Source organism: Lagenorhynchus albirostris, chromosome 7 (assembly GCF_949774975.1).
Source record: "Lagenorhynchus albirostris chromosome 7, mLagAlb1.1, whole genome shotgun sequence".
NCBI classification, from domain to species: domain Eukaryota; kingdom Metazoa; phylum Chordata; class Mammalia; order Artiodactyla; family Delphinidae; genus Lagenorhynchus; species Lagenorhynchus albirostris.
The window spans coordinates 12,719,182-12,745,031 of record NC_083101.1 but is presented as its reverse complement, the minus strand read 5'-3'; the positions used below and the strand labels follow the sequence as shown (position 1 = coordinate 12,745,031).

The 25,850-nt window shown below is 50.3% G+C and overlaps 1 protein-coding gene across 1 annotated transcript in view; it reads left to right on the top strand.

The window, feature by feature from the left end:
* Positions 1-25,850, top strand: part of MORN5 (MORN repeat containing 5) — a 33,421-nt gene that overhangs the window by 7,302 nt on the left and 269 nt on the right. Inside the window, exon 4 of the mRNA XM_060154430.1 lies at positions 2,216-2,347. Within this exon, the coding sequence (XP_060010413.1) occupies positions 2,216-2,347 (132 nt within the window). The remainder of the gene's footprint in view (positions 1-2,215; positions 2,348-25,850) is intronic.

Below are 25,850 nucleotides of genomic sequence, written 5' to 3'. Positions count from 1 at the left end.
CCAGTGCTGCCCCGCTACCCTGAAGATGAGGTTCCACACTCTTAGAATGACCAGCGTGCTCTGGCTCTTGCGAGGTCCCCAGCCTCATCCCTCGCTCCCTACCCTTCTCGGATGTTCTCTCTGCTCCTCCAAGAGACCATGCTCTTGCCTTTCCCTCTGCCTGGAATGCTCTAACCCTCTCACTTCACCCAAATAACTCCTTCCCACCCTTCAGGTCTTAGCTTAATGCCCCTTTCCTGGGACCCTTCCCTGAATTCCCAGACTAGGCAAGTGCTCCCCGTGAGAAATCACAGCTCTGTCATGAGTGTCTCTCACGAGGAGCTGACTGTGAGCTCCTCGAAAGCAAAGGCTCTGTGTGTCCCCAGTGCTTAGCACATTGCCTGGCACGTAGGAGGTGCTCGATAAAGAGTTATTATCAAACAGGGACAATGATATTGACGTCACAGTAGGAGGTGAAGGGTGCACTCTGGGTAGTTACAGCAATGCTGTTCACAGACGTTCCCTGAGCACCTGCTCTGTGGCAGACATTGGCTGGGCCCTGGGGGACCGAGAGCTTCGAGGACACAGTCTCTGCCTTCACATAGCTGCCAGTCTGGATGCCACGGGAGAACCTTGTAAATGGCTCCCCCTGGCTTAGCGATGACGTTGTCATGAGCTCTTCACCCCAGCTGAGGCCTGCAGGCAAAGAGCTCCTGGCCTCAGGCCCTCAACTCTCACAAGGCTTAGGTTTTGCCAAAGCTGAGTGAGGCAGCGCACACCCTTCCCGCGGCCACGCCTTCTCCTCCAGCGGCACTTCCTTCCCAAGTCCCTCGGCACTCTGCTCACCTCTCCAAAAGCCCCCTCTCCGCCTCGGCAGCAGGCATTGTTAGGGCCGGGGCAAGGCATCCATGAGATGGGCTTTGGCAGGAGGCTTCGGGGAGAGAACTGGCTGTAAAGCGCTTGGCGTGGAGTGTAACCACCAGCCGATAGTGTACCTGCTTATCATCGTCAGCCAACCTCAGAGCCCCGCTGTGTGCGGGACCCTGAGCTGTGAGTGTGTGCTGCGCTCGGCAGGCATCCAGCCCTCAGTCCAGAGGACAGGGAATTACAGACCCACTCGTAGAAGGAAACCGAGAAGTTACTTATTCCAACCTTATCTCCTTTCCTCAGGCCTCAGCGTCCAAGAGAGACAACACACAGGGGTTATGACCTTCAAGGTACACCGACTCCTGGTGGTTCCAATGTCCCCGGTTCTGGGAGGCGGTGCCCAGACCCTCGCCTCCCCTGATATCAGCAGCTTAACGTATAGGCTACAGAGCTCAGTATCTAACCTTGGGCAAGTTATTTGACCTCTCTGAGCCTCAGTTTTCTTATCTGTAAAATGGGACCACAGGGTTGCTATGAGGAGTAAGCGAAATAGTAGGAGTCAAGCACTTAGCACAATGCCTGGCAGCTGTTTTGGTAGTTTGGGTCAGGGTTCTTCATCACCTGATCCTTGCCCACGTGACCCGTTTCTTTCCTGCTGTTTTCCTTACACACACCCTGTTCCACAAGGCTTCCTGAGCGAGGCATGAAGGCTCATATCTTGTGGCCTTTGCTCACACCTTGAATGCCATTCCTCTCCCAGACATGCCTTTCTAGCTATGTGGCCGACTCTGACACATCCTCAGGGTCTCTCTGATTCCAGAACCTGTGCCCTCTTCATGGTGTCCCTAGAAATAGAGGATGGGGTCAAGGGAAGAAGATAGGGGGCTGTCCATGTCTAATCATTGAACCTATGAATGTGTTAACTTTACATGGCAAAAGGGACTTTGCAGATGTGATTAAGTCAAGGACCCTGAAGTGGGGAGATTATCCTGGATTATCTAGGTGGGCCCAGTGTAATCACAGGGGTCCTTATAAGAGGGAGGCAAGAGGGTCAGAGTGAGAGAAGACGAGGTGATGATAAAAGCAGAGGGAGAGGAGATGTGATGATGGAAGTGAAGGTCAGAGGGATGCATGGCCACGAGCCAAGGAATGCAGGCAACTTAGTTTCCCAGAACCTACTCATGGAGCCATTTTCAGAAAGTTCCTCCGGGGCCCTGTTTGTGGTGCTTTTGCTGTGTACCCTGATAGGGAGTGTGTGGTCTAGAAATGGGGCCGGATTGTCACATGAGCAACCAGCCAAAAGTGGACTTTAGGTTGGGACTGGGTTTGGCCTTGGTGGTGAGTTAATGATCCATGATATCCTTTCAAGGCATCTCTCGACTCACCAATATGGACCCGCCCAGAAAAATCCCTCCAGGCTGTTATGACTGCGGAGATGGCTTCTATAACCCAACCACGAGGATTGTCAAGGACTATAAGAATCGCTTTCTGAGAAATGCAGGTATGTGGCACATGTTTTCTCTTCTCTCATCACACGTAGGTTTGGTCTATGGCCATACCACCCTGAACGTGCCCAGTCTCGTCTGATCACATGTAGGTCTGTGCACACGTGTGCACACACATGCATGCATTTAGCCAGAAAGAAGCTTTTGCCAATCATTGATTGTCCAAAAATTGATTGTCTGAATGTTTCACTCTTTGGAATTCTCATGGCTGACAAGTCTATACATGGTCACAGAGTAGGGCAGAGGACGTTAATGGTCTAACTGTGACAGCACATAAGTGTAGCATGGAAAGGATTCAAGTACTTATCTTTGCATGCTTCCCTGCAGCTAGTAAGTGCCTGCTGTATGCTAGACGCTCTGCTTGGTCTGGGCACCAAAGCTAGCCACGAACCCCTTCCTCGTGGAGCTTATGTTTGGCAAATAGCAGACAAGTACTATGAACGGTTAATTGCATCATGGAATAAGCATAATGAAAGGGAAAAACATGGCCCTAAATGGTGGTGGGGGGTAGTGGAGATGGGAATGGGGTCCCAGAGAGGTGGGAGTGATGCTGTGGGAACACAAAGAAGTGCTATCTAATCCAGAACTGGAAATTCCGAGAAGGATTCAAGAAGGAAATAGCTAACCTGAGACCCAAAAAATGATGCGGAGTTGACCCTAAGGTGTGGGGACAGATTTTTCAGCCAGAGGAACCAGCACAGGTAAAGGCCTGGAAAGTGAGTGATGCCATGTGGTCCAAGATGACTGCTGGTCCCTCAGCCTGGGGAGTACCTTGGAAGATCCAGAACCTCAGTTTGGTGACTGAACACAAGCTGATCAGACTGAGAAGGACTGACTTACAGTGACCAAACTTGCAAGAGGTCAATGTACAAATAAGAACAAGAACATTTTCCTTTAACACCGTGATTCCTAACCCTTCTCTCTTCTACAGCCATAGTCCCACTAGGAATAACCAAAACTATAGACCCTCTTCGTAGGAAAATTCCCACATATGCACACACACAAATATATATGTGTACACACACACACAAATATATATGTGTACACACACACACACACACACACACATACACACACACACACATATGCATTTTGCATATAGTCTTAAGGGGTTGATGGTTCCCCTAGAGACCCAGGTCAAGAAACCCTACTGTGTAATGAGAAAGAAACTGCCAGGTAGACCAGAAGGCCTGGGTTGGCTGCTGAGGGTTTCCACTCCCTGTAGGGAAATTTACTCAGTAATTCAATGATGATCAGAAAGTTGCCTTGTGGTGCTGGAATAAGCGCAAAGGGAATCGTCAGCTGATGTCGTGGCTGAATCCTGGAGCTGAGATACCCCTCGCCCACTGGGTGCTGCTGGGGGGACATGGCAAATGCTTGTATTCCAAGTCCTTGGCACTTTTCTCTGACTTCTCATCTTCCATTAACAGAATGTACCATATAGAACACTAATTCTGCTGGATATAAATAGGCTCCCATGAAGTTTCTTGATCAAATCAACTAAGGAGATACTGAGTTAGTAATACTAAACAGTTTTACTTACTGAAGGGCTTCTCAGGACCTTTTAGGTGCTGGTATACTTTGTAGTTTTCCTTCCCAGCACTTTTTCAACTGTAATTAAATACTCACTTGTGTAATGAATTGCTTACTGTCTGCCTCTCCCACTAAATGGTAAGGTCCCTGAGAGCAGGGACTCTGTCTTGTCTCCACTTGTACCTGTCCAGTGTCCAGTCAGAAAAACAAAGAATTTAATATCAGGAAATTGGTTAAGTAAGTATTGGAGAGCTGAAAAATCAAAAGGAAGACATTGAGGTGACAGAGAAAGTAACTGCAGGAAGCAACTACCACCTCAAAACTGGGGCGGGGGGGAAGCAAGAGATTGGGTTATTAGAATGTAGATTGATAGAGGCCCCCGCAACCAGGAGCTGCATCCCAGACTTGTGAGGAGGGGGCACTGCCCAGGAGGGCCTCTGGAGAGAGAGCACGATGACGCTGGTTCTAGGAGTGTGGGGAAAGCTGGAAACTGGAAGTGAAAGGCCACTGCTGAGACACCGACCAGAGCAGCAAGCAAAACAGGAAGGAGCGTGTCCCCTCCCCCTCTGTCTGCCTTGAAGCACCTGACTGGAGGCCAGCTGGCAAAGGAGAAGTGTCCTCCACGTGGTCCCAGTCCCAGCATCGCCAAGCAGAGTACAGAAAGGTGGGTTTGGAGTTGAGAGTCAGTAGCTTCATAACTGGCCCCATCAACTGCTTTTTGCTGCTCAGCATCCAAACACACTCTTCTCTGCTGCAGAGATAACGCATTTATGCTCTTTTGTATTACAAGTTGCAACTATCCTTCCTACTAATACAAAGATGCTCTCACCACCTCCTCGGAGAGGCGAGACCTTAAACCCAGTAGACGTCGCATCCATCTTTGAGTGATATTATCCCTTGACAGTCCTGCCTAATCTACAACCTCCACGCCACTGCCAAGAATCTTCCTATAAAATATTAAGGGGAAAAGAGGAAAGAAGAGAAAAAGAATTAGTTAATAAAAGCAAATATGTAGATAGATAAATGATATAGGTACCGTTATACATAAACATACAAGCAAGGAAGAAACACTGTATCATTGATACAGTCCTCTTTCTATAACTGGTCGTGAGGCTGTAGTTAATACTTATAAATTCCTTTTTCTATTATAAATTCCATGTTCCATTTGCTTTCTGCTCACATTTCAGTTGGTCTGGTTTTTTGACAGGTAGGGCGACCCAAACCTTCATTCTTGAGGGGTCTGAATCCTTACTGGTCCTGCCTTTTTTGGTTGTTTCGTTGGTTGGTTTAGTTTTGCATTCATTTTTACTATTGGCAGTGGAAGTACTAAGAAGTGCCCTAGAGAACCCCCTTGGGTTCCATACAGCGTCTCCCTTCCCCAGTAACAGCAACCCAATTTCCACCTGGCAGTCGAGATCCCTCACTCCAGTCAGCAATGTATTCCCCTACTTTGCCTGTTGTTTCAGTGGCATAAGGTGCGAAAATGGCTAGGTGGCTGTTTCCACTTCCAGTTCAATCGAACCATTGTTGTATCACTTGGTGGGACCATTTCTCCTTGAGAACTAAGGCCTCTGAACCAGTAAAGTTCAAAGTTACAGGAGAAAGGAAGCAAAACTTTTTCTTAAAAACAGGGACACTGCTGTAGCTCCAGCAGCAAGCACAGACCCAGGCACGTATTAGGCGCTTATTAGCTGTATATGAAAAAAATAAATTAAGGAATGAGTGTGGACTGTGAATCTCTACCAGAGAGATATAGTTACATCATTTCCTAAAATTATTTGACCATAAAATTAGTTGGGAGATGGGGCAGCAGGGAGAATTTTTATGGCACTAGTGTTTCGGGGAATTCTGTGTTAGCATAATCTTTCTTCAGTTGTTGTACAATACAACTGAGGCATTTTCAGTTTTCTACATTTGAATTGTATTCCAGTCTTGCCTCACTGAGAGGACATGCTGGTCCTGTGCAGGTTCACAGACTAGTGAAGAAGACAGATACAGAAAAATATAATCACAATATCATGTGATGTGGGCCCTGGTGGGGGGAAGCCCTGGAGAATGGGAGGGGGGGCATGGGGAGGGGGAATTGATCACCCGTCCGGGGTGGAGGGTGTCAGTCAGGAAAAAGGTCCCAGAAATGATAGGTCTTTTTTTTGGCCGCGCCACATGGCATGTGGGATCTTAGTTCCCCGACTAGGGTTCAAACCCGTGCCCCCTGCAGTGGACGTGCAGAGTCCTAACCACTGGACCACCAGGGAATTCCCTAAGTGATGGGTCTTAAAGGATGAGTAGGGGTTTCATAAACAGGCTCGTTGGGTAAGGGCATTCCAGGCACAGGGAACAGCATGGGCAAAGACACAGAGGCATGAATATGCATGGTGTGACTGGGGAATCAGAAATTGTGGTTCCCAGAATCCTGTGGGCAAAAGCCATGCTTGATGATAAACTTTAAAATGCATCTTGGGGATGCACAGAGGATTCTAGGGCAGTGAAAATACTATAGATGTTACTATGATGACGGATACATGTTATTATACGTCTGTCCAAACCCATAGAATATACAACACGAAGAGTGAACCCTAATGTCAACTAAGGACTTTGGGCGATTATGACGTGTCCATGTAGGTTCATTAATGGTAACAAATGTACCATCTGGTGGGAGATGTTCATAATGGGGGAGACCGTGCTTGTGTGGGGCAGGGAATATATGGGCAATCTCTGTACCTGCCTCTCAATTTTATTGTGAACCTAAAACTGCTCTAAAAAATTAAGTCTTTTAAAAAACTGCATCGGGGAAGGGAAGGCCATTCTTAGAAGGGCAGACACTGATTATTGTTTGGGCAACAAATATTTATTGACCGGTTGCTATGGGTCGGGCTCTGTGTTAGGCATGAAGGTGACAGTGGCATCCTAGGGGCTCTCAGGCAGCAAGAGAAAGTGACAGTGAAATGGATCGTGACAGTTCAGAGTTGCTGCAGAAGAACCTCGTGCGGATCCCAAAGCCTGGTGGCCAGCAGGCCAGGGAGGTTTTCTGGGAAAAGCAAGATCTAATGTGAAACCTAAATCAGGGCAGGCAAGTGCATCAGGGTTGGGAAGAGTGTTAAAGGCAGAGGGAACAGGATGTGCAAAGGATTAGAGATGGGGGAGAGCGCTGCACATCTAAGAGGCTACAGGTCGCTCAGGAGCGTGAGACACCAATACGTCAGGGGAAAAAGCAGGAGAGGAGGCCCAAGAGGGCCGGAGGAAAGATCACAGGTGCCTGTTCACCTGAGGGCCGTGGGGGAGTAAGGGAGGGTTTTAGGCGAGTGGAATAGTAACTGATTTGTCCATTAGAAAGATTTCTCTTGTTACATTAGAAAAGAGGCCACAGGATAGGAAATGGGAGATCCTTCCAGCAAGATGGCAAGAGAGGGGCAGCTGAAGGGCCACGGTCCCCAGGTTCCAGGCTGCCTGCTGGCTGGCCCTGGGCCAGTGCCTTCCCTCTCTGGGCCCCTTTCTCTCCATCTGCAAAATGAGACGGTTGAACTGGATGATTTCTAGGCCACTTCTAACCTTAAGAGCCTATGATGGAGGAGGAAGGGTATTTTGGTCCTGATACTATAGGGCAGATCAAGTTCGGAGTGTCCTGAAAACCACTAAAAAGGGGTCTCTGTTAGTAGCCACCTCGTCATTACCCTTGACTCATCTCACCCTGCCAGGGACTGATGTGGCCTTCTGTCCATCTTCTGTTTTCCCCCGGGGCCCTTTCTCCCCTGCATCCCAATCTGCCCCGTAAACGGTGCTTCCTGTCGGCATCCTGGAGGCTCAGGACTGCTGGCCGCGTGGGCCTGAGGCGGGTGACTGAGGCCATCCCAGAGTAAACACAGTGGCCTAAGCCACTGCTATTATGAGGCACGTGCCACCTGGGTGGGTCAGAGCCGGGAATGCTGCTTTATAGGCGGTCACAGGCTGGGGCACCAGCAGAAGGGTCGCCTTTCGCTCGGAACTGCCTCGGCCCCTCACCCACCTTGGGCTGGCTTCCTTTCCCCCTGGGCAGAGAGAAAGCCCTGGACGGCTAAGCTACAAATTGCTAGGCTGTGAGCACGCTTGACAGATCCAGGTTGCTAGACTTGGGTTTCCAAGTGTGCCTTTCTTAACTGGAAAGGACAGTACGTACTGCCGGATCATTGCGAGAGTTGAAATCCATCCGTCCGCTCATCCAGAAGCCTCTGAGTGCCTGCAGTGCGCTAGGCTTTGGGGAGCAGGGCAGGCAAGAATCCTCTCACACTGTGGCTCTCAAACCGTTGGACCTTGGCTCGTATCAGGAATGATTTACATCATGACCCAGAACACACACAGACTCACACTCACATATGTATTCTTACAGGAGATGTGCTATGATAGTTTCTATTCAGTTTTTTTTTTTTGTATTACATGCAGCATGTGGGATCTTAGTTCCCTAACCAGGGATCGAACCCGCACCCCCTGCATTGGAACCGTGGAGACTCAACCACTGGACACCCAGAGAAGTCCATATTTTCTATTCTGTTTTTTAAAATGATGGTTGCTATGCACTAAATTGATTTCACAGCCTTCTTAAGGGTCAGGACCGTTGTTCTAGGCAGCCTTCCCTGACCAACCCCTCCCTCCCCGCCCCCCGGCCTCCCTCCATCCTGTCTGTGTGAGATGTCCCTCCTCTGTGCTCCCACAAGCCTCACAGCACTTAGCCCATGACAGTAGAAGAATCTCTATTTGCCTGTCTTCCCCACTAGACTGAGAGCTTCTTGAGGGCGGGGACCGTGTGTCTGTGTCTGATTCAGCCCTGGGTGTTCTGCACCTCACACGGGTCCCACAAGTTGGAGGTGATTCATCGTTTGTGAAAGAAAAGCAGGCAGGCGGGCAGAGGACCTGCCTGCAAGTCCCTCAGATTCTTCAACAAATTATACAAAATTCAGTCCCCGGCACATAATAGACAACTTATTTTCAATAATAAATATAAGCCATTATATTTCTCTGCACCTCCAAGTTTGTATTTCTCTGCACCTCCAAGTTTGTAAAGCTTAAGCATTAGAGATCTCAAACCAGTGGCTCTCGAGCCAGAATTTTTGTTTGGCTGGCCCCTTGTTTGAAACGGCATGGGTTTGGGCACCAACAGGGGGCAAGCACTGCCCAGGTTTCCACCACTCCCTGCTGTCTGACCCCCATTAGCACCTGTCATTGTTTGTCCCGGTCGGGGGTGGGGATCACGCCATGCCGCACCTTGCAGGATCTTAGTTCCCCAACCAGAGACTGAACCCCGGCCCACGCAGTGAAAGCACCGAGTCCTAACCACTGGACCGCCAGGGAATTCCCAGCATCTGTCATTTCTTTAAGGTACCCCCCCTTAAAGCCTTTGAGCTTATGACCCCTGCATCTCCTGGGACTCTACATGCATCCTGTGAGCTGGGAATGGGTGTGTCCTGAGATGAGGAATCCAGGTCAGGGAGTGATGAATGACAGACTGGTGATGGTGAAGCTGGAATTCTAACCCACTCCCATCTTCCTACAAGTCCTGTGGTCTTTCCACTCCACTCTGATGCTGCCTCTGTTGGGACCATAAAACCATAAAAGACAGCAACTCAGTGTAGGCAATATTGCAATTAAGACAGCAGACACAAAACAAAACAGAGACTGAGTTAGGAGCTCCCTCCCGCAGGAGGCTTGAGAGCGGGAAGAGGTCAGAGAGACAGCGTGGTGTGGTGGAGAAATGCCCAGGACCTAGAATACACACATCCGGCTGTCCTCTGGTCCCGGATCCACCACTGGCCAGCTAGGTGGCCATGGGTAGCTTACTTCTTGTCTCCTCTTGGAGCTGTTTCCTCATCTGTAGAATGAGCGTTATAGTAGTACTTAATCTGGAGGAATTGTGGTTAGAAAAGATGGAGTTAAGTAAGCAAAGTACATAGCACAGCACCCAGCTCAAGGCACGTGTCCGGTGATCGGTAGTTGAGGCTGTTATCACTGTACTGATTACTGACTCAGGCTGGGGGAGAGAGAGGAGAGTAAGCCCTGGGGTTTGTTAAGATTTCTCTAGGTGTTTGAGAGAGGGGAAGGCTCTGAGGGGACATGTGATTGGACGTGCTAGGTCTCTCTGCCTCCTCAGGGTTTTGCTGGGGAAATGAAATCCTGCTGAAACTCCGGGGTCTGGAGACTTGATTACGGGGTTCAGAGTGCCAGTCTACCTTTCACCCCCCGGTCTCTTCCCACCCCATGGTCCAGCCCAAGCAGACTAGCTGCCCTCCATCGATCAACATGGCTCTATCCTCACATCGTATGTTCCCCCGCTGCTGAGAATGCCCTTCCCACTCTCCTCCCCCATCACAGTCCTCATCTCTCCATGCTCAGCACACAACAGAAGGCCATGGTTCACCTGCAAGCCCGGAAGAATGGTATGCAGCTTCACCTGCCCATCCACAGCTCAGGGTCACGAAGCTGGGGAGGCTCCTTACCAGACCCTCGCTAAGTGCCTTACCTGCTGATCTCTGCTCTTCCCAGCATCCCAAGTGGGGAATTTTCAGGAGCCAGAGTTTGCAATGAGAAGATCTGGACTCAAATAGGTTAATAACTTGCTCCCAGTCACACAGATGGCAACAGAGTCGAGTGGAACCCAACTCTGCCCAAACCCTCTTCTTTTCCTTCTTCTTGCCAACTTTGTGTCCTAGCTTATTCTTTCTTTTTGTATATATTTTTTAATTCATTTATTTATTTTTGGCTACGACTCTGCGTCGCGGTGCATGGGCTTCTCATCGCAGTGGCTCCTGTTGTTGCAGAGCACGGGCTCTAGGCGCGCGGGCTTCAGTAGCTGTGGCACATGGGCTCAGTAGTCATGGCTCGTGGGCTCTAGAGTGCAGTCTCAGTAGTTGTGGCACACGGACTCAGTACTTGTGGCTCGCGGGCTCTAGAGCACAGGCTCAGTAGCTGTGGCGCACGGGCTTAGTTGCTCCGCGGCATGTGGGATCTTCCCGGACCAGGGCTCGAACCCGTGTCCCCTGCATCAGCAGGTGGATTCTTAACCACTGCACCACCAGGGAAGTCCCTGTCCTAGCTTATTCTTTACTCGGCATCTCCGCTCCCAGACAGGGCTGTGTCTCATTCACAGGTGCTCCTGCACCAAGCGCAGTTCCTGGTACCAGCGGGGGAGCTCAGTGATGCTCTAAATGAATGAAAATGTCCATTTGAGAGTCTTGAGACAGGAACACCACAGCCCCCAAATGAGATGCTACCTTTTTTATAAAGGGTCCTTTACAGACTGTGGGCCAGTAGGGAAGCATTGGAAGACATTTGGGATAGTTACCTTTAACATAGTGGGAAATTGGGAGATTAACTCTAACCCTTAGCCCTCCTACTCTCCCCTTTCGTTCCTCTCAGGAGGGATGCGCCTGAGCCGTGCTGGCAGTGTGTACATCTCTTGGAGTAGCTGTTGCTTGCCTCAACGTTACTATCAGGAATCATTTGCAAAATAACTGCACCACTAAGCCTTCCTCCCTCCCCGCAATTAATGACACCCCATGCGCGTGTCTCAGATGAAAGGCACATTATTAATATTCAAAGGAAAAAACGCTCATAACCATTTTAACATATACAACTAACAATGAACTAAATTTGCTTTGTGGAAGACAGAGAGTGAGCATCCCAAATTAGTTTATGTAAAAGCTGAAATTCCTCCCCGAAAGGTCTCAGTACCATCCTCAAAGAATATCCTGATCATCAGAAATGCTGTCAAGATTCCCGCCAACATTATCCCCTTTGTTGTCTGAAATGTCGAATCAAGCACATCTGGCAAATGTCCTAGAGCTCACAAATCTTTCAAACAGCGTATAATTCCCAACGGTTAGAGAGAACGCCACCGCTTAATCGTGCTCCTCTTCAAAATAGCACCAACTTTCCTTCAATCAGAAACAATGGCTTGGGCTTCTTAAAAATATCGCATACCAGTTATTATTTGCAGAGAGGGCCCCTTTGCGTTTGAACCTGTAGGTTTCAGACAGAATTTAAAATCAAGATCACGAGCCTTGTTTGAATGTATGCTCGGGTAAATGGACGATGGGAAGAAGCAGGGGTGTGAATCGGGGTCCAAAGAGTGATCTGGCCTGGGTGATTCGGAGTCTTTTGGAGGTGACAGCTGGCTCCACCAGGAGAGGATGAAGATGATAGGGGGGTGGGGTGACAGGTGGCACTGACTGAGCCTTGACCCTGCACCGGGCACTCAACTACAGGGGAGGGGTGTATTCGCATGATCCCTGTTTGACAAATGAGGAAGCTGAGGCTCGGTGAAGTTAAAGAATATCCCCAGAAAATTTGGCAGGAACTGGGATCCACACTTGGGCTCATCTGCCTCCAGAGATTTGCCTCTTTCCACTTTGCCCAGCCAACTCCAAGACTGTCTGTCCACAGAGGCCTGGGCATGGAGCTCCCAGACATTGGTGTTTATCTGCTCCCCACCCAACTTTACAAAGCTGCAGAGTGAGCAGCTAGAAGTGAAAGACCACTTGGCCTTCTAAAGTTTTTCTGGTATTATTTAAACAGTTGAAAACTAAAAACATCCCAAATGTCCAGCAGGAGGGAACTCATTCAATAATATATGATATAGCCTCGGGAATTCTCTGGCGGTCCAGTGGTTAGGACTCAGTGCTTTCACTGCCGTGGGCCCGGGTTCGATCCCTGGTCGGGGAACTAAGGTCCTGCGAGCTGCGTGGTGCGGCCAAGTAAAAGATAATATATGATATAGGCTTACAATAAAATACAATGCAGCCATTAAAATGGCAGTGAAGGAATGGACCTATTGATATACAAAGGTAGCCATAGTTTATTTCAGGTGAAAAAGCAGGGTAATAATAATAACCACCATTTACTGAGTGCTTTCTATGTTCCAGGCGCTGGTTTGAGCACTTTACATAATTTATTTTCTTTTATCTAGGAAATAGTTGTCTTTATTATTTCCATTTTATAGATGATGAAACTGAGGTGAGGTGAAATGCTTTGCCCAAAGTTACCCGGGTAATAGGTGGCAGGGCTGGAATTTGAATCCAGGTCTAGCTGACTCAGAGGCAAAGATGACATTTGAGCTGGTTCTGAATGAGAAGCTGGAGTTTATTAGTGAAAGAAAGAAAGAACCAAGGGCCTTCCTTGTGGCCCAGAGACATAAAAATATCCAAGGAGTGTAAGATGGCAGTAGTGGTTCTTTTTCCCTAGATAGTTCTCTGCCCACTTTATTGCTCAAAAACTGGCCAAGGAACGCGAGTCTTTCAATGCCACCAACAAACCAAGACTCTTCTCATCTTGAAGCCTCTGCCTCCACCTGACAGGTGAGAAAGCTGAGACCCAGAGAGGGAGGATGACGTGCCGGACCCCACACAGCCTGTCTGTGTTAGGGCCGGGGCAGGACCCACCTTCCCACCGCCAGCCAGGGCTCCTTCGGCAAACCCAGGCTGCCCCCCACCCTGCTTCCCCCGTGGTTTCTGCAAAATGGCCGAGCAAGTCTCCTGCCCCGCCCCCTCCCGCTGTCATCTCTCCTCAAGACAAAAGGCAATTTACCCAAATGTTATAATCACCTGGAGGCTGGCACGCAGGGCCATGCCTGCCATATCTGCGGTACTGTTAGCAGCACCATAATGAAGGCTTTGTGGAGGGATAATATCACACTTGTAACTGCCAAAGAAAATGCCCACACGGATCACAGATCCCGGCATCTGCTTTAAGCAAAAGGGGTATGAAGGGAATTATAGTATCAAATGCCTTTACTGTGCCAGGGACTCGCCACATCCCAGCCCCCTGAGGAATGCATCATTATCCCTATTTGGCAGATGGGGAAACTGAGCCTCAGAGAACTTACTGACAGGAGCAGTTACTAAAGGGCGGAATCGGGACTTGAACCCAGGCGTCTCTGACACCAGAGGCCACACTGTGAACTGATAGGGACTTCTCTGAGGGTCTGGCAAAGCTGTGGACCTTCTTCTCCCCAGAGACATACACCAGAAGCCACCCCCCTCCCCTACAGAGGGTGGGATCGGCCCGTCAAGGCCCTTTTGCTCTAGGAATGACAGCCTGCCCTGCCTTGCGCCCCTCCCTGACCTGCGGGAACCGCCCCCTGCCTGACTCTTTTCCCAGTTCCAATTCCAAAGGCCCTGGAAATTCCCTTTCCAGCCATTGTGCCCACAGGACTCTGACAGCAATACATCCCCCACCCCCCACAGCAGCCTCCTGGAGGCATCCAAAGGATACAGCTTCCCCTTCCGTGGCTGGAGTCCACCCGAGCCAGCACCCCGTGGTTTGTTTCGTCTCCTTTAATAGAAGTGGATGCGAGGCCAGAGCCCAGGGGGCAGGAGCCTCATCTCGCTTCCTCAGCCCACACGCTGGAACCCAGGGCAGCTGGCTGAGAGCCCTGCTCAACCTCAGGTCCAGGAGAGGCAGGCAGGGTTACAGGCCGGCCCCAGGGACTCTGCCAGATCTGCCCTCAGACCCTGGCTCTGCCATTGGCCGGCTGTGTGATCTCAAGCTAGTCTCTTAACTTCTCTGAGCTTCGGTTTCCTCATCTGACAAGTGGGGGTGGAACTATGACCTTCCTTCCAGGATTGTGGTGAGTGTTATTGAGATGATGCAGGGGATGCAGTGAGAGCAGTGCCCAGCCCATGAGGAGCTTAAGGCCTGTCACAGATAACAGTTGGGATTATTTTATATCCCAGGGACTAGTGCTGGTCGAGATGCAGGGGCCTCCTTAACTCCGTGCCCCAAAGGGAGGAGCCAGAGTGACCTTGGCAAGCTGCCCTCTGGCCTCCTCCCACCTGCTTTTAATGCCAATTTCAAAACTGGGCTGGAGGCCTGCAGTCCCCTGATCTCTCTAGCCCGCCTTTGGCACTGTTCTGGATGTGTTCCCATCATCCTCAGCATTTCTTATTCATCTGGAGCCTCAGACCCTCTAGGATCCCTCCAGACGCGGGCCCTCACTGATCCCCTGCGGATACCAGGGTCTCACCTGGGGGCCACCTCAGTGCCTGCCACCTCCCCAAACCAGTGCAGGGTCGGGGGTGGGGAGAGATGCATAAACAGTCACAGGACCCGGGATGGGCACTCTCTGGACGGAAGCCTAGAGCCTAAGTGTTCAAAAGGCTGCAGAGAACCTGCAGAGAACCTGCCCCTCAAAATATAGGTCAGAAAGTAACATAACAGAAACCATAAAAAAAGTACATGGAAGGAAGTCCAACATAAGTCTATATTCTCCATGATGTTTATATTAATGTTTAATGTGGAATATCAGATTTGAGATTCTTTTTTTAAAAATAAATTTATTTTATTTATTTATTTGTGACTGGGTTGGGTCTTCATTCCTGCGCACGGGCTTTCTCTAGTTCCAGTGAGCAGGGGCTACTCTTCATTGCAGTGTGCGGGCTTCTCATTGCGGTGGCTTCTCCTGTTACGGAGCATGGGCTCTGGGCACGTGGGTTCAGTAGTCGTGGGTCACGAGCTCCAGAGTACAGGCTCAGTAGTTGTGGCGCATAGGCTTAGTTATTCTGCGGCACGTGGGATCTTCCCGGACCAGGGATCGAACCCATGTCCCCTGCATTGGCAGGCGGATTCTTAACCACTGCTCCACCAGGGAAGTCCCAGATATGAGATTCTTTCTCCAAAAAACCGGGAGTGCCCTGCTTTGCTGGTGCCAGGAGTCAGAAGCACAGTGTGCTGGGGGAGCACAGAGAAAACGGTAAGTGTGTCCCAAGTCAAGTTGATGTTCTGGAAAAGGTGGTGTTTGGCTAGGCTTTAAAGTTTGAGAGGTGGATTTTGCTGCCTGGAAAGGAAGGAAAACATGAGCAGAGGCACAGAGATGCAGGGGCCTGGGTACTCAAGATGGAGCACCTGAGACCCACTACTGTGTTGGGAGACAGAGGAGTAGTCAAGGAAGGCCTCCCTTAGGCAGTGATGGACAGAGTAGGCTTTGATGGGTGTGTAGGAGTGTGTCTGAGCTGGGCATTCAAAGCAGAGGGACACAGTGTGGGCTGGAGAGAGGCTTGAATGCCAGGTTAGGGAGCTTAGCTTCAATCCTTCAGACAGTAAAGACGTGGTAGTTGCAGAAAGATTTCTCAGGGAAGTCTGTAGTGGCTGAGGGCTGCAGCTCTGGAGATAGACTTGGGTATGAGCCTGTACCCCCTTATTAGCTGAGTGAGCTGGGACATATAATTCCATCTCTCTGAGCCTCAGAGCCCTCCCCTGTGAAACGGGATAATAACACTGACTTTGAGTCTTCCCTGGTGGTGCAGTGGTTGGGAGTCCGTCTGCCAGTGCAGGGGACACGGGTCTGAGCCCTGGTGTGGGAGGACCCCACGTGCCGCGGAGCAACTGAGCCCAAGCGCCACAACTGCTGAGCCTGCGCTCTAGAGTCCGTGTGCCGTGACTGCTGAAGCCCGCGCGCCTAGAGCCCGTGCTCCTCAACAAGAGAGGCCACCGCAACAGGAGGCCTCCACTCGACACAACTAAGGAAGGCCCACGTGTAGCAGCGGAGACCCAACCCAGCCAAAAATTAATTAATTAATTAATTTTTATTTTATTTTTTTTTTAATTAATTAATTTTTTAAAAAAATCTTTAAAAAATAATAACACTGACTTTGCAAGATTGCTGTGAGGATTAAGTGAGTTCTAGCCTGAGTTCCGTAGGTCCTTAACATCCTAACATCCCTCCTGGCCATCCCCACTGTCCCAGCCTTAATTCTGTCCCCAGCATCTGCCACCTGGAGGACAGGCCTGTCCCTGTCAGTCCATTGTCCACACGCAGCTGGAGAGCAGGGGCAGAAGGGAGCAGAGGGTTAGAGTAAGGGCCGACCGAGTGACCTTGGCCTCAGCACTTGGCTTCCCAGCGCTGCCTGTGTACAGCGGCCAGGCATCACAGACATCTTTAGTGAACACAAATGCAATTATGACTGCTTGAAAAATAGAAGTGGGAATCAGGGAAACAAGAAGAATAGCAATATAGATGGTGTTGGTGACTTTGCACCCTCCCCTACTTAGCACACACCTGCTCTGGAGTGAGTGTGGGAGATGTGAATCAGTTGGTCTGCGTCCCTGTGCACCTCCTGTTGTGTGAGCACCTTGCCACACACAGGCTGATGCTAGTATTTAAGGATGTGTATTTTTTTTTTTTTTACCAGTAGGGCCCATAAACACAGGCCAGCTATGCATCTGGACCTCAACAGCAGGAATAACTCTCTGTCCCAATAGTGTCAGAATCCCAATAGTACGACACTTAGTGAGACGTCCTTCTCCAGTCTGGGGCTTTCCTAAGAGATTCCCAAAGGTCATTATGACCGTGGGCACTTTTCCCTTTACCCACCAACTGGAGCATCTGCAATGCCACCTGAGACACCAACTGTGCATGTAACAAAGGTGGTATGAGAATTGCATGAGATCAGGCATGGAAAGTACCTGCATGTGCCCGGCACATGGACCTGATCCCAGCTCACCATGTTCGTTGCCCAGACTCACCCTCCCCCGGTCACAGCCCGATCCAGCCCTAGGTCTGACCTCGAAGGTCTCAACCCAATGGTTTCAACATATTAAAACAGAATGTAGCCACGCTCCCATATTAAATGTAATTTTTTGCTGTTAAAACTTCGAAAGGATTTTTCAGACTTTGCTTGGTAGATGGTGTGACTGCAAGACTTTAACAATTGGCTGTGATTTCTTGAGAGCCATGTACACACTGGAGAATTCTTGACAAATGAGGAAACCAAGCCTACGAATTGATTTCAAGTGTAATAACATTGTTTTGATTTCTAAATTTAATAATTAATTCAGGCTTTATGCATTAATTATAACATTTATTAATTTCAGTGTTGCAGTTTCTCTTTCTGTGTTTCAGAGTCAGTCATTTTTTCCCATGTCTCTTACAGTTGAATAGGCCTTGACAAGCTTGTGGGTGCTGGGCCCTGCCCCTCTAGTTCCCCCTGGGTGAAGCAGCCTGGCCTCACCACACCCACCCCTACCCCCTGGAGACCTCCACCCACCCAGCCCAGAAGATGCTCCTTTACAGGGAAAGCAAGAGCAGCCCCGGGCCTCCCTTCCTGCCCGATGGTGGGCTCTGCCTGGGCAGCCACCCGTCAGTCAATATTGGCGACGCTGTGGCCTTGGCCTCTGGCCACACCTCTGCCAGCAAAGTTCAAAGCCTCTTTGCAGGAGTTGGGACAGGGATGGCCCGGCATTGGGTGCCGCTCTCACCCCTGCATTTGCACAGAGGGTGTGGCCGGGCTTTGGGGACTGCACCTGCCCACAGCCTGGGGTGCCAGGTTTGCCATGCACCTCTCGCCCCAGCCACAGTTCACACAGGAGCCGTCTGAGAGCGCGCTGGCCTTGACCCCAGGAAGAGAGGGCAGCCCTCACGGCAGAGCTCCTGCCCTGGAGCCTGGCGTGGCCTGGCGTTCTGGGTGCGCGCCGGGCTGTCACTGCAAGCTGCACGCCTCCTCCCTTGACATCTGATCACACACGCACAGACTCAGACGCTCACACACCGCCTGCCACTCACCCAGCCACACACCGCGTGTCACACGCAGCCTGAGGGTCCCCATACGGGCGCACTCTCTCTTCACCCTGCGCCTCAGACAGAGCCACTTACACACTCACGGCACACCGATGCACACTTGCACACATTCACGCTCACACTTGGGTAGATTCCCACACTTCGACGGAAACACGCCCACTTGTGCCCGTGCACACACAGCCTCATCAAGTGTGACCTTCACACCAGCACTCTGTGCCCTTCCCCTCCCCGCTGCTGGAATGAGGTGGGGAGACGGTTCGCACCCCAAGCCTTGGTTTCCTCGTCCTGACTGGGGCCAATGCCTTTTACTCACTGAGAAGAGGATGGACGTGCCCCCTTTCCACAGAGCCCTGTGCTTCCCGGGTGCTCGGCCAGTGTGACCCTCATCCCCTCTCCCGAGGCTGGACACCTTGACTCACCTGGTCTCCTCCCTTTCCCTGTCCCCACCCGAGGCTCCCGCACACCAGGTGGGCGCTGCCGGTGTGCTTGGCCCAAAGGCGTGCCATGAGCCAGCAACATCTGGCCTGCGGGTGCCTGATGACCTGAATCAGCCCGTTTGCCCTCTCTGTGCTCGCCTGCCCCAAGCTGCCCCTCGCTCTGAATAAAAGCACTAGTTGAGCTGCGGCTCTTGATCCTTGTGTAAAGACCTCCACCTCCCCAGCGCCTCCCTCCGCCCCCACAGGGAACCAGAAGTTCCAGGGCTGCTGAGTTCCTTAAGAACACCCCCTTGAAGGTACCCAGTTTGGGAATTAAAGGCCCATCGAAATGATGATCCGAGCTCACACTTCCTGGGTACCCACCTAGGGCCGTTCAGCCCCGCCAGTCCCCAGTCTGCCCTCTGCCGGAGGTCTGGTTAAACCCACTAGACAGACAAGGAGCCGGCTCAGAGAGGGGCAGTGACTTGTCCAAGATCACCCAGCAAGATGGCGGCAGGGCTCACAAAGGACCCTGAACTCCCTCCAGCCTATGCTGTGCAGTCGCAGGGGCCCTTAAGTCCCATCTTGCAAAGACAGCTTCTGGCTTTCTTTGGTTTTGGGCATTTCCTGCGCCCCAGGCACTGTGCTAAGCACTTTTCGGGAATGACCTCAGTTGATCCTCCCAGGAAACCTTCCAGGCAGGCACCTCCGCAGATGAGGAAATGACACCCAGAGAGGTGCGAGGCCATCTGCCCAAGGTCTCTGAGCTAGTGGCGGCCGAGCTCCAAAGCTCGCGCCCTTAACAACTGCGCCACACCGCCTCCCTGCCAGCCATCAGGGGAGCCAACGTTGTGTTGCATGTGCCGTCCGACTTTCAGGACTCTTCTTCCGCCAGCACTGCACCGGCCTGCAGGCTGCACGAATGACACTCTCCGTGACCTGGGCCCTGCTTGGTGGCCTGTGCGGGCCTGCCCTTCCCACCCTCACCGTGGGGCCCCAGGCCAGCCAGGGCTTTGAGCTTCCGGAGCGTGGCTCGCGCCCAGGTGTGAGCCCAGACAACCCATCCTCCCCATGTGGTGGGGCTGCTCGGTCCTTGGCCTCGAGACAGGAAAGGAAACAGCGGCCGGTGGCCTTGGCGCCGCCCTTGGCCTTGGCGCCGCCCTTGGCCTTGGCCCCGCCCTTGGCATGTCTGCTTTGCCCTCTCAGCTCCGTTGGCTGAGGGTGGGGAAGAAATTCTTCCCCCTTTTTCTAAATCCCACAGAGCAAACTTATTACTTTTATGTCCCCAAAGTTACATTTCTTTATTCATTCATCCATATTAAATAAGTATATTTAATATACTTATTAAATACTTTTCAAGTGCTGGATCTGCGCCGGGCTCTGAAGAGTGAATTGATCATGGTGACCATGACCATGACCGCAGCCTGGGTCAGGGAAGGTGACATCCAGGCAGGGCCCATGGTGGCAGAGGACGGCCAGGGGGACACACATTCATCAGGTGCCTGAAGCTGGGGCTGTGATAGGCCTGAAAGGAAACCATGATCATGCAGGCAGCCCTGCTTCCTGACCACACCATCTTTAATGCGCTGTGTATTTCTACTTCTTTGACAGAAATCCTAGAAAAACTCATCCATGTTACATTGGGTGTGTTGAAAGAATTAATGTGTCAAACGTACACGTTTAAAATATATTGCAGTTGTTATACTCATGTTTAGGTCTTTCTTCACTTTTATATTCACTAAGGTCCAGAAATGGGAAGTACCCTGGGCCTCTCTTGAGCTCTGAGAGGCCCTGAACCTGAACCAGGTCCTGAAAGGAAGGGTGTCCCCCGCTCCCTGGAGCAGCTTGTACAAAGGCACGGGGGCACTGAACACATGCCTGTGGGCGACTGTGTTACGTCAGGGTAGCTGCATTTCACAGCCGGGGAGGGAGGCAGGCTGGAAAGTTCTTAAGGTCCAGGCGAAGGAGTGGGGAGCCTTCACAGGGAAAGCTTCTCAGTTGGGTGGCCTATGGTCAGATTCGGGGGTCTCTCTTGCTGCAAGTTCCTTTTCTTCTCTGTAAGAAGCCCAGCTCTCCTAGTGATGGGTGAGATTCATTGGGGGCAGCAGGGGAGGGGATGCAGGAAGCAGCGAGGTCACTTCCAAAGCTTGAGGACCAGAATAAAGAAATCTCTGTGCCCCAAGAGCAGACAGATTAAGCCACAGAGTGCCTGGGTCAACCCTCTGGGTCTCAGTCCCCTCTGTCCCCCAGGACCAGGCACAGGGCTGGCCACAGGATTGAGCTTGTTGACTTAATCGTTCATTCATTCATTCAACAGATGTGGGCTAAGCACTCCTGTGTGCTAGACACTGTGTGGTCTGATGGTGCCACAGTGAAGAAGCAGACAAGGCCCTGGTTTCATTGGAGCTTGTAGTGTGGATGGGGAGACAGACAACATGTAAATAGACAAGAAAATTGCAGCAAGAGGCATACGCCCTGAAGGAGATAAAATGAACACCGGATATCAGGGATCACTGAGAAGTGACATTTGAGATGAGACATGAATGCCAAGAAATAGGTGTCAGGAATGTTTGTTGATAGCAATCAAAGACAGATCAGAAGGCAACAGACTTATTCCAGACTTCAACTGGCAAAGCAGTTGTTGGTTGCCTACGGCACGCTGGGTCCAGTGGTCAACAGGCAGACATAGTCTCTGCATTAAGTTTACAGCCCAGTGGGAGAGAAAACTATGTAAGGAAATCTGCAAGTAAGTGTAGGCTCATAAATTTTTTTATTGAATGAAAGATTCTTTAAGTTCTATAGTGCTTTACAATTTTCAAGTTTCATACATATGATTTCATATAATCCCATAATAACCCCTTTCCCCACCCCCACCCCTGTATGGCCCCCTCCTCCCTTCCCTCTCCCCACTGGTAACCACTAGTTTGTTCTCCATATTTGTGTAGAATCATAAATTGTGAAGTGCAGGGCCCAGGACAGAGGAAAGGGCGTGAAGGACTTTATTTTGGATGGTTGGGTATGTGAAAAGGTTTCCACTCCTCTTGGAGAACATGATAATCTCACCTTTTACAGAGCACACTGGATTTTCAGGCATTTTTAAAAATAAACATTTTATTTTAGTACAATTTCAGATATACAGAATTATTGAAAAGATAGTACAGAGAGTTCCCACTATACCCCACATCCAGTGTCCCTATTATTAACATCTTATATTGTACCATGCATCTGTCACAATTAATGAACTAATATCAATACATTTTTATTAACTAAATAAAAATAACTAAAGCCCATACTTCATTCAGATTTCCTCCATCTTTCCTTAATGTCTCTTTTCTGTTCCAGGATCCCACCCATGACACCACATTATATTTAGTTGTCACTTCACCTTAGGATCCTCTTGGCTGTGAGAGTTTCTCAGACTTTCCTTGTTTTCGATGACACTTTTGAGGAGTACTGGGCAAGTGTTTTGTAAAATGTCCTTTGATTGGAATTTGTCTGATGGTTTTCACATGATTTGACTGGGGTTGTGGGTTTGGGGGAGGAAGACCACAGAGGTAAGGGCCATTTTCATCATATCAAGGCTATACACTATCCATAGGGCTTATCACTGCTGATGTTGACCTTGATCACTTGGATGAGGTGTGTTTGTCAGGTTTCTCCATTGAAAAGTTACTCTTTTTTTGGTTCTTTACCCCCTTCCTATACTGTCTTTTTTACGAGGAAATCCCTATGCAGCCCACATCTAAGGAATAGGGAGTTATGCCCCATCTCCTTGACGGCAGACTACCCACATAAATTGTTTGGAATTCTTCTGCGCAGGAGATCTGTCTATTCTCCAACTTTTATGCATTTTTACCAATATTTTTTTACTTTTTAGAAATTCAAGAACCCTATTGGTGTTTCTAGGAACCTAGAAACATTTTGCTTCATTTACTAAAATGCATGAAATTACCAAGGCAATAAATTAGAGGGTAGGAAAAAAGCCAATGATTATTTTTATTTTCTATTGCAGATACACATTAATGAAAGATTTGGGAAATAACAAAAACAGAAGAACCTCTGTAGCCCCACTGCTCAGAGCTGACCATGATTCACGTTCAATTTATTATTTTTAATTTTTCTTCTGTGCACAATTTTTACACAGATTATACTGTCTATGGAATTTTGTTTCTTACCTCCTTCCATCTCTTTTTTTTTTGCTTATTATAATATCAGAAACATTCCTCCTATGTTGCTATACAGACTTCCTAACCATATTTTTTCAGTGGCTGCTAAATTCTCATGTGGCACATGGTGTCTCCCACCCGCCCCCCAAACTTAGCAGTATGCCTGGCACATAGTCAGTGTTTAGAAATTATTTGTTAAATGAATGAATATACAACAAAGTAATCATCCTCTTGTTTTTAGAAGCATAGGTTATTTCAGTTTTCTTGATTCTAAATAGTACCGAGACAAACAGATTATTCCCATAACATCCCAGGGTGGAATTACTGGGCCAGTGGGGGCCAAAAGTTTTCAAGATAAATGCACCAAACCAGAAATCTCCCTCCCCTTCCTCTGAACCACCGGCAATTGTGCCGAGGGTAATAATTTACAATTGATTAAAGAGTTTGCAGGGTGTTTTTTTCCCCATCTTTTTTTCCCCTCCTCTCCCCCCTCGTCCTGCCGAAAAAGGGGGAAAATTATCCTAGAAGGTGAAGATGTTCTCAGACAATCATATTAACATATTCCAACAATCGCAATTTGCAAAATAGTAATCACAACTGCCGGGATCTGGGAGGCATTAATCAAAGCTGCAGGTTTAATTCCATTTTAAATATTGATGAAATGTGCTTGGGCAGCCTCACCCTGGCGTGGCAGGGACAGGGGAGCCGCCTCGCGGCACAGGGGAGGTGGAGGGGAGGGTTGGGAAGCAGCTGCTGGGAGGGGAGGCATCTGTCATTCAAACTGGTGACTGAGCGGCCAGGTAGAGAGTGAAAGGGGTAGTGAAGAGGGCTGTTAAGTCCATTGCTGTCAATTTGTAACCATCGGGGAGGGGCCTGAGGACTGGTTCAGCACAATAAACCCAGTTGGTCTGGTTTCAGGGTTACCACTGAAGAGGTTGCAGCTGCACTATTCGAACAGCCCGGAGACTTCGGAGCTGTAATTATCGACCAGGCTGCTCGCGTGTGGCACAAGTGGGCTTCACCAGCACTTAACTCCTTGTGTGCCGCCGCTCTCCCCGCCCACCATGCCCCCCACCCCCCGGGCTTGACAGCCAGGTGCGGATTCCCCCGCAGCCTCCTCGGGGAAACTGAGGCCCACCGGCTGCTGAGGGCAGTCCTCAAAGGCCAGAGCGTGCAGGCAGAGAGCCTTTCTCCTGAGGTCACAGACAAAGAACTAATGGGGGCGGTTACGGAGGAGGCCGGCTCTGTGGGGCAGCCTCGCCTTCTGCCACCGTCGGGCCTGCCCTGGGGTGAAAAGTCAGGCTTTGGGGTCTGATGAGCCTTGGCTTAAATTCCGCTGGCCGTGGACACGAGGTAAGGCTCGTCCTCTGTAAAGTGGAGGTAATCTTTCGTACCCTACTGGGCTCTCACAAAAAACTCAGATCGACGTTTGTAAATTACAGAGCACACAGTAGGCTGACAATAGCCTTGTCTCCCTGGGCCGGGGAGTGGTGCTGTCACAGAAGAGGAAAGGGCTCCTGGCAGGCGCCTCTGGTTCGGAGGGTAGGATATCTCAGGCCCTCTGCGTTTCAGCTCTCAAGGAGTGTCTTTTATGTCTAGCTTCTGCCATTTGGCACCCAAGGAGGATGAGTAATTCCATACTCCCACCTCTCGGGAGGGAGACACTGAGCTAGGCAGGGGGTGAGGGTAGGAATCAAGAGACTCTGGTGCTGCGCCCTGAGGACAGCTGCTCGAGGGCAGGGGTTTGGGCCGGGGCTCTTTATCCCCAGGAAGAGGGAAGGCAGGAACGAGGGAAGGACCGCAGGCAGGCATTGCGGCGCTGGGGAAAAAAACATGGGCTTCGCTGGGAGTCTTGGGGAATGAAGTCTGTGCACGGCTCCGCAACCCTCCTCCTGGAATATAATCCCAGAGAAATTCTCCCACGTATCCACGAAGGGCTGGACCCAAGAACGTTTGTCCCAGCGTCATTCCCGGTCACCGGAGGTGGAGGCAACCTGCGTGCCCACCCCTGGGAGGATGGGTAGTACAACATGACGGAAGCCCACCATGGAATATTAGGCAGCAGTCAGGAGCAAAGAACTAGATGTCCGCGTCGCAACAAGAATAGATCTTGAAAATGTAGTGTTGAGTGAAAAAAGTGAGGCACAATGAAATTCACAGCACGATGCCATCTATGTAAATTGAAACCACATTCGCACACAAAACAACCGTACACATTTTACAGAGCTACGTGCATTTTTAGGGGTATATATCCCGCCATTGGAATGGGTCTCTGTCGTGGTGGGGGGAGGGGCTGGGTGTGGCTTTGGAGGATAAAGGGGAAAAATGAAAATAGAGTCAGCCCTCAGAGGGGCCTGGCACAGAGAGTGTGCTGTGGACTAAGGGATGTGTCCCACTCAACTCTCTCTCTCTGAGGTTTAAAAACAGCACAGGCCTTGTACCCAGACAGCCCCGGGGCTCAAGTTCTGGGCTCTCCCACGTACCAACACTGTGGCTGTGGACTAGCGACTCATCCTCTGAGCCTGTTAGTCCGTCCACAGAAAGGTGGGCTTGCCGCCATCGGGTGGTCATGAGGATTAAGTTAAGGGAGATAAATGCATGTGGGCCTACAGGGCCCCCAGATCCTCCTCTCCTCTCCCCACCGAAAGGACCTGGGCAAACGGAGGGTGTCAGCCCCCTGGGAAACCACAGGTTCTCTGAAGCGTCCAGAATGGAAAGCCCAGAAAAGAAACGAAGGCCTCGACCGGCTGTCCCGGGGGTGACGTTGGTGGATGTCACACTGGGCACGGGCCCAGCTCAGAGCGGCCCATCCATGTTGTGCCTGGCTCCGTCAGCAAGGTCCACCTCC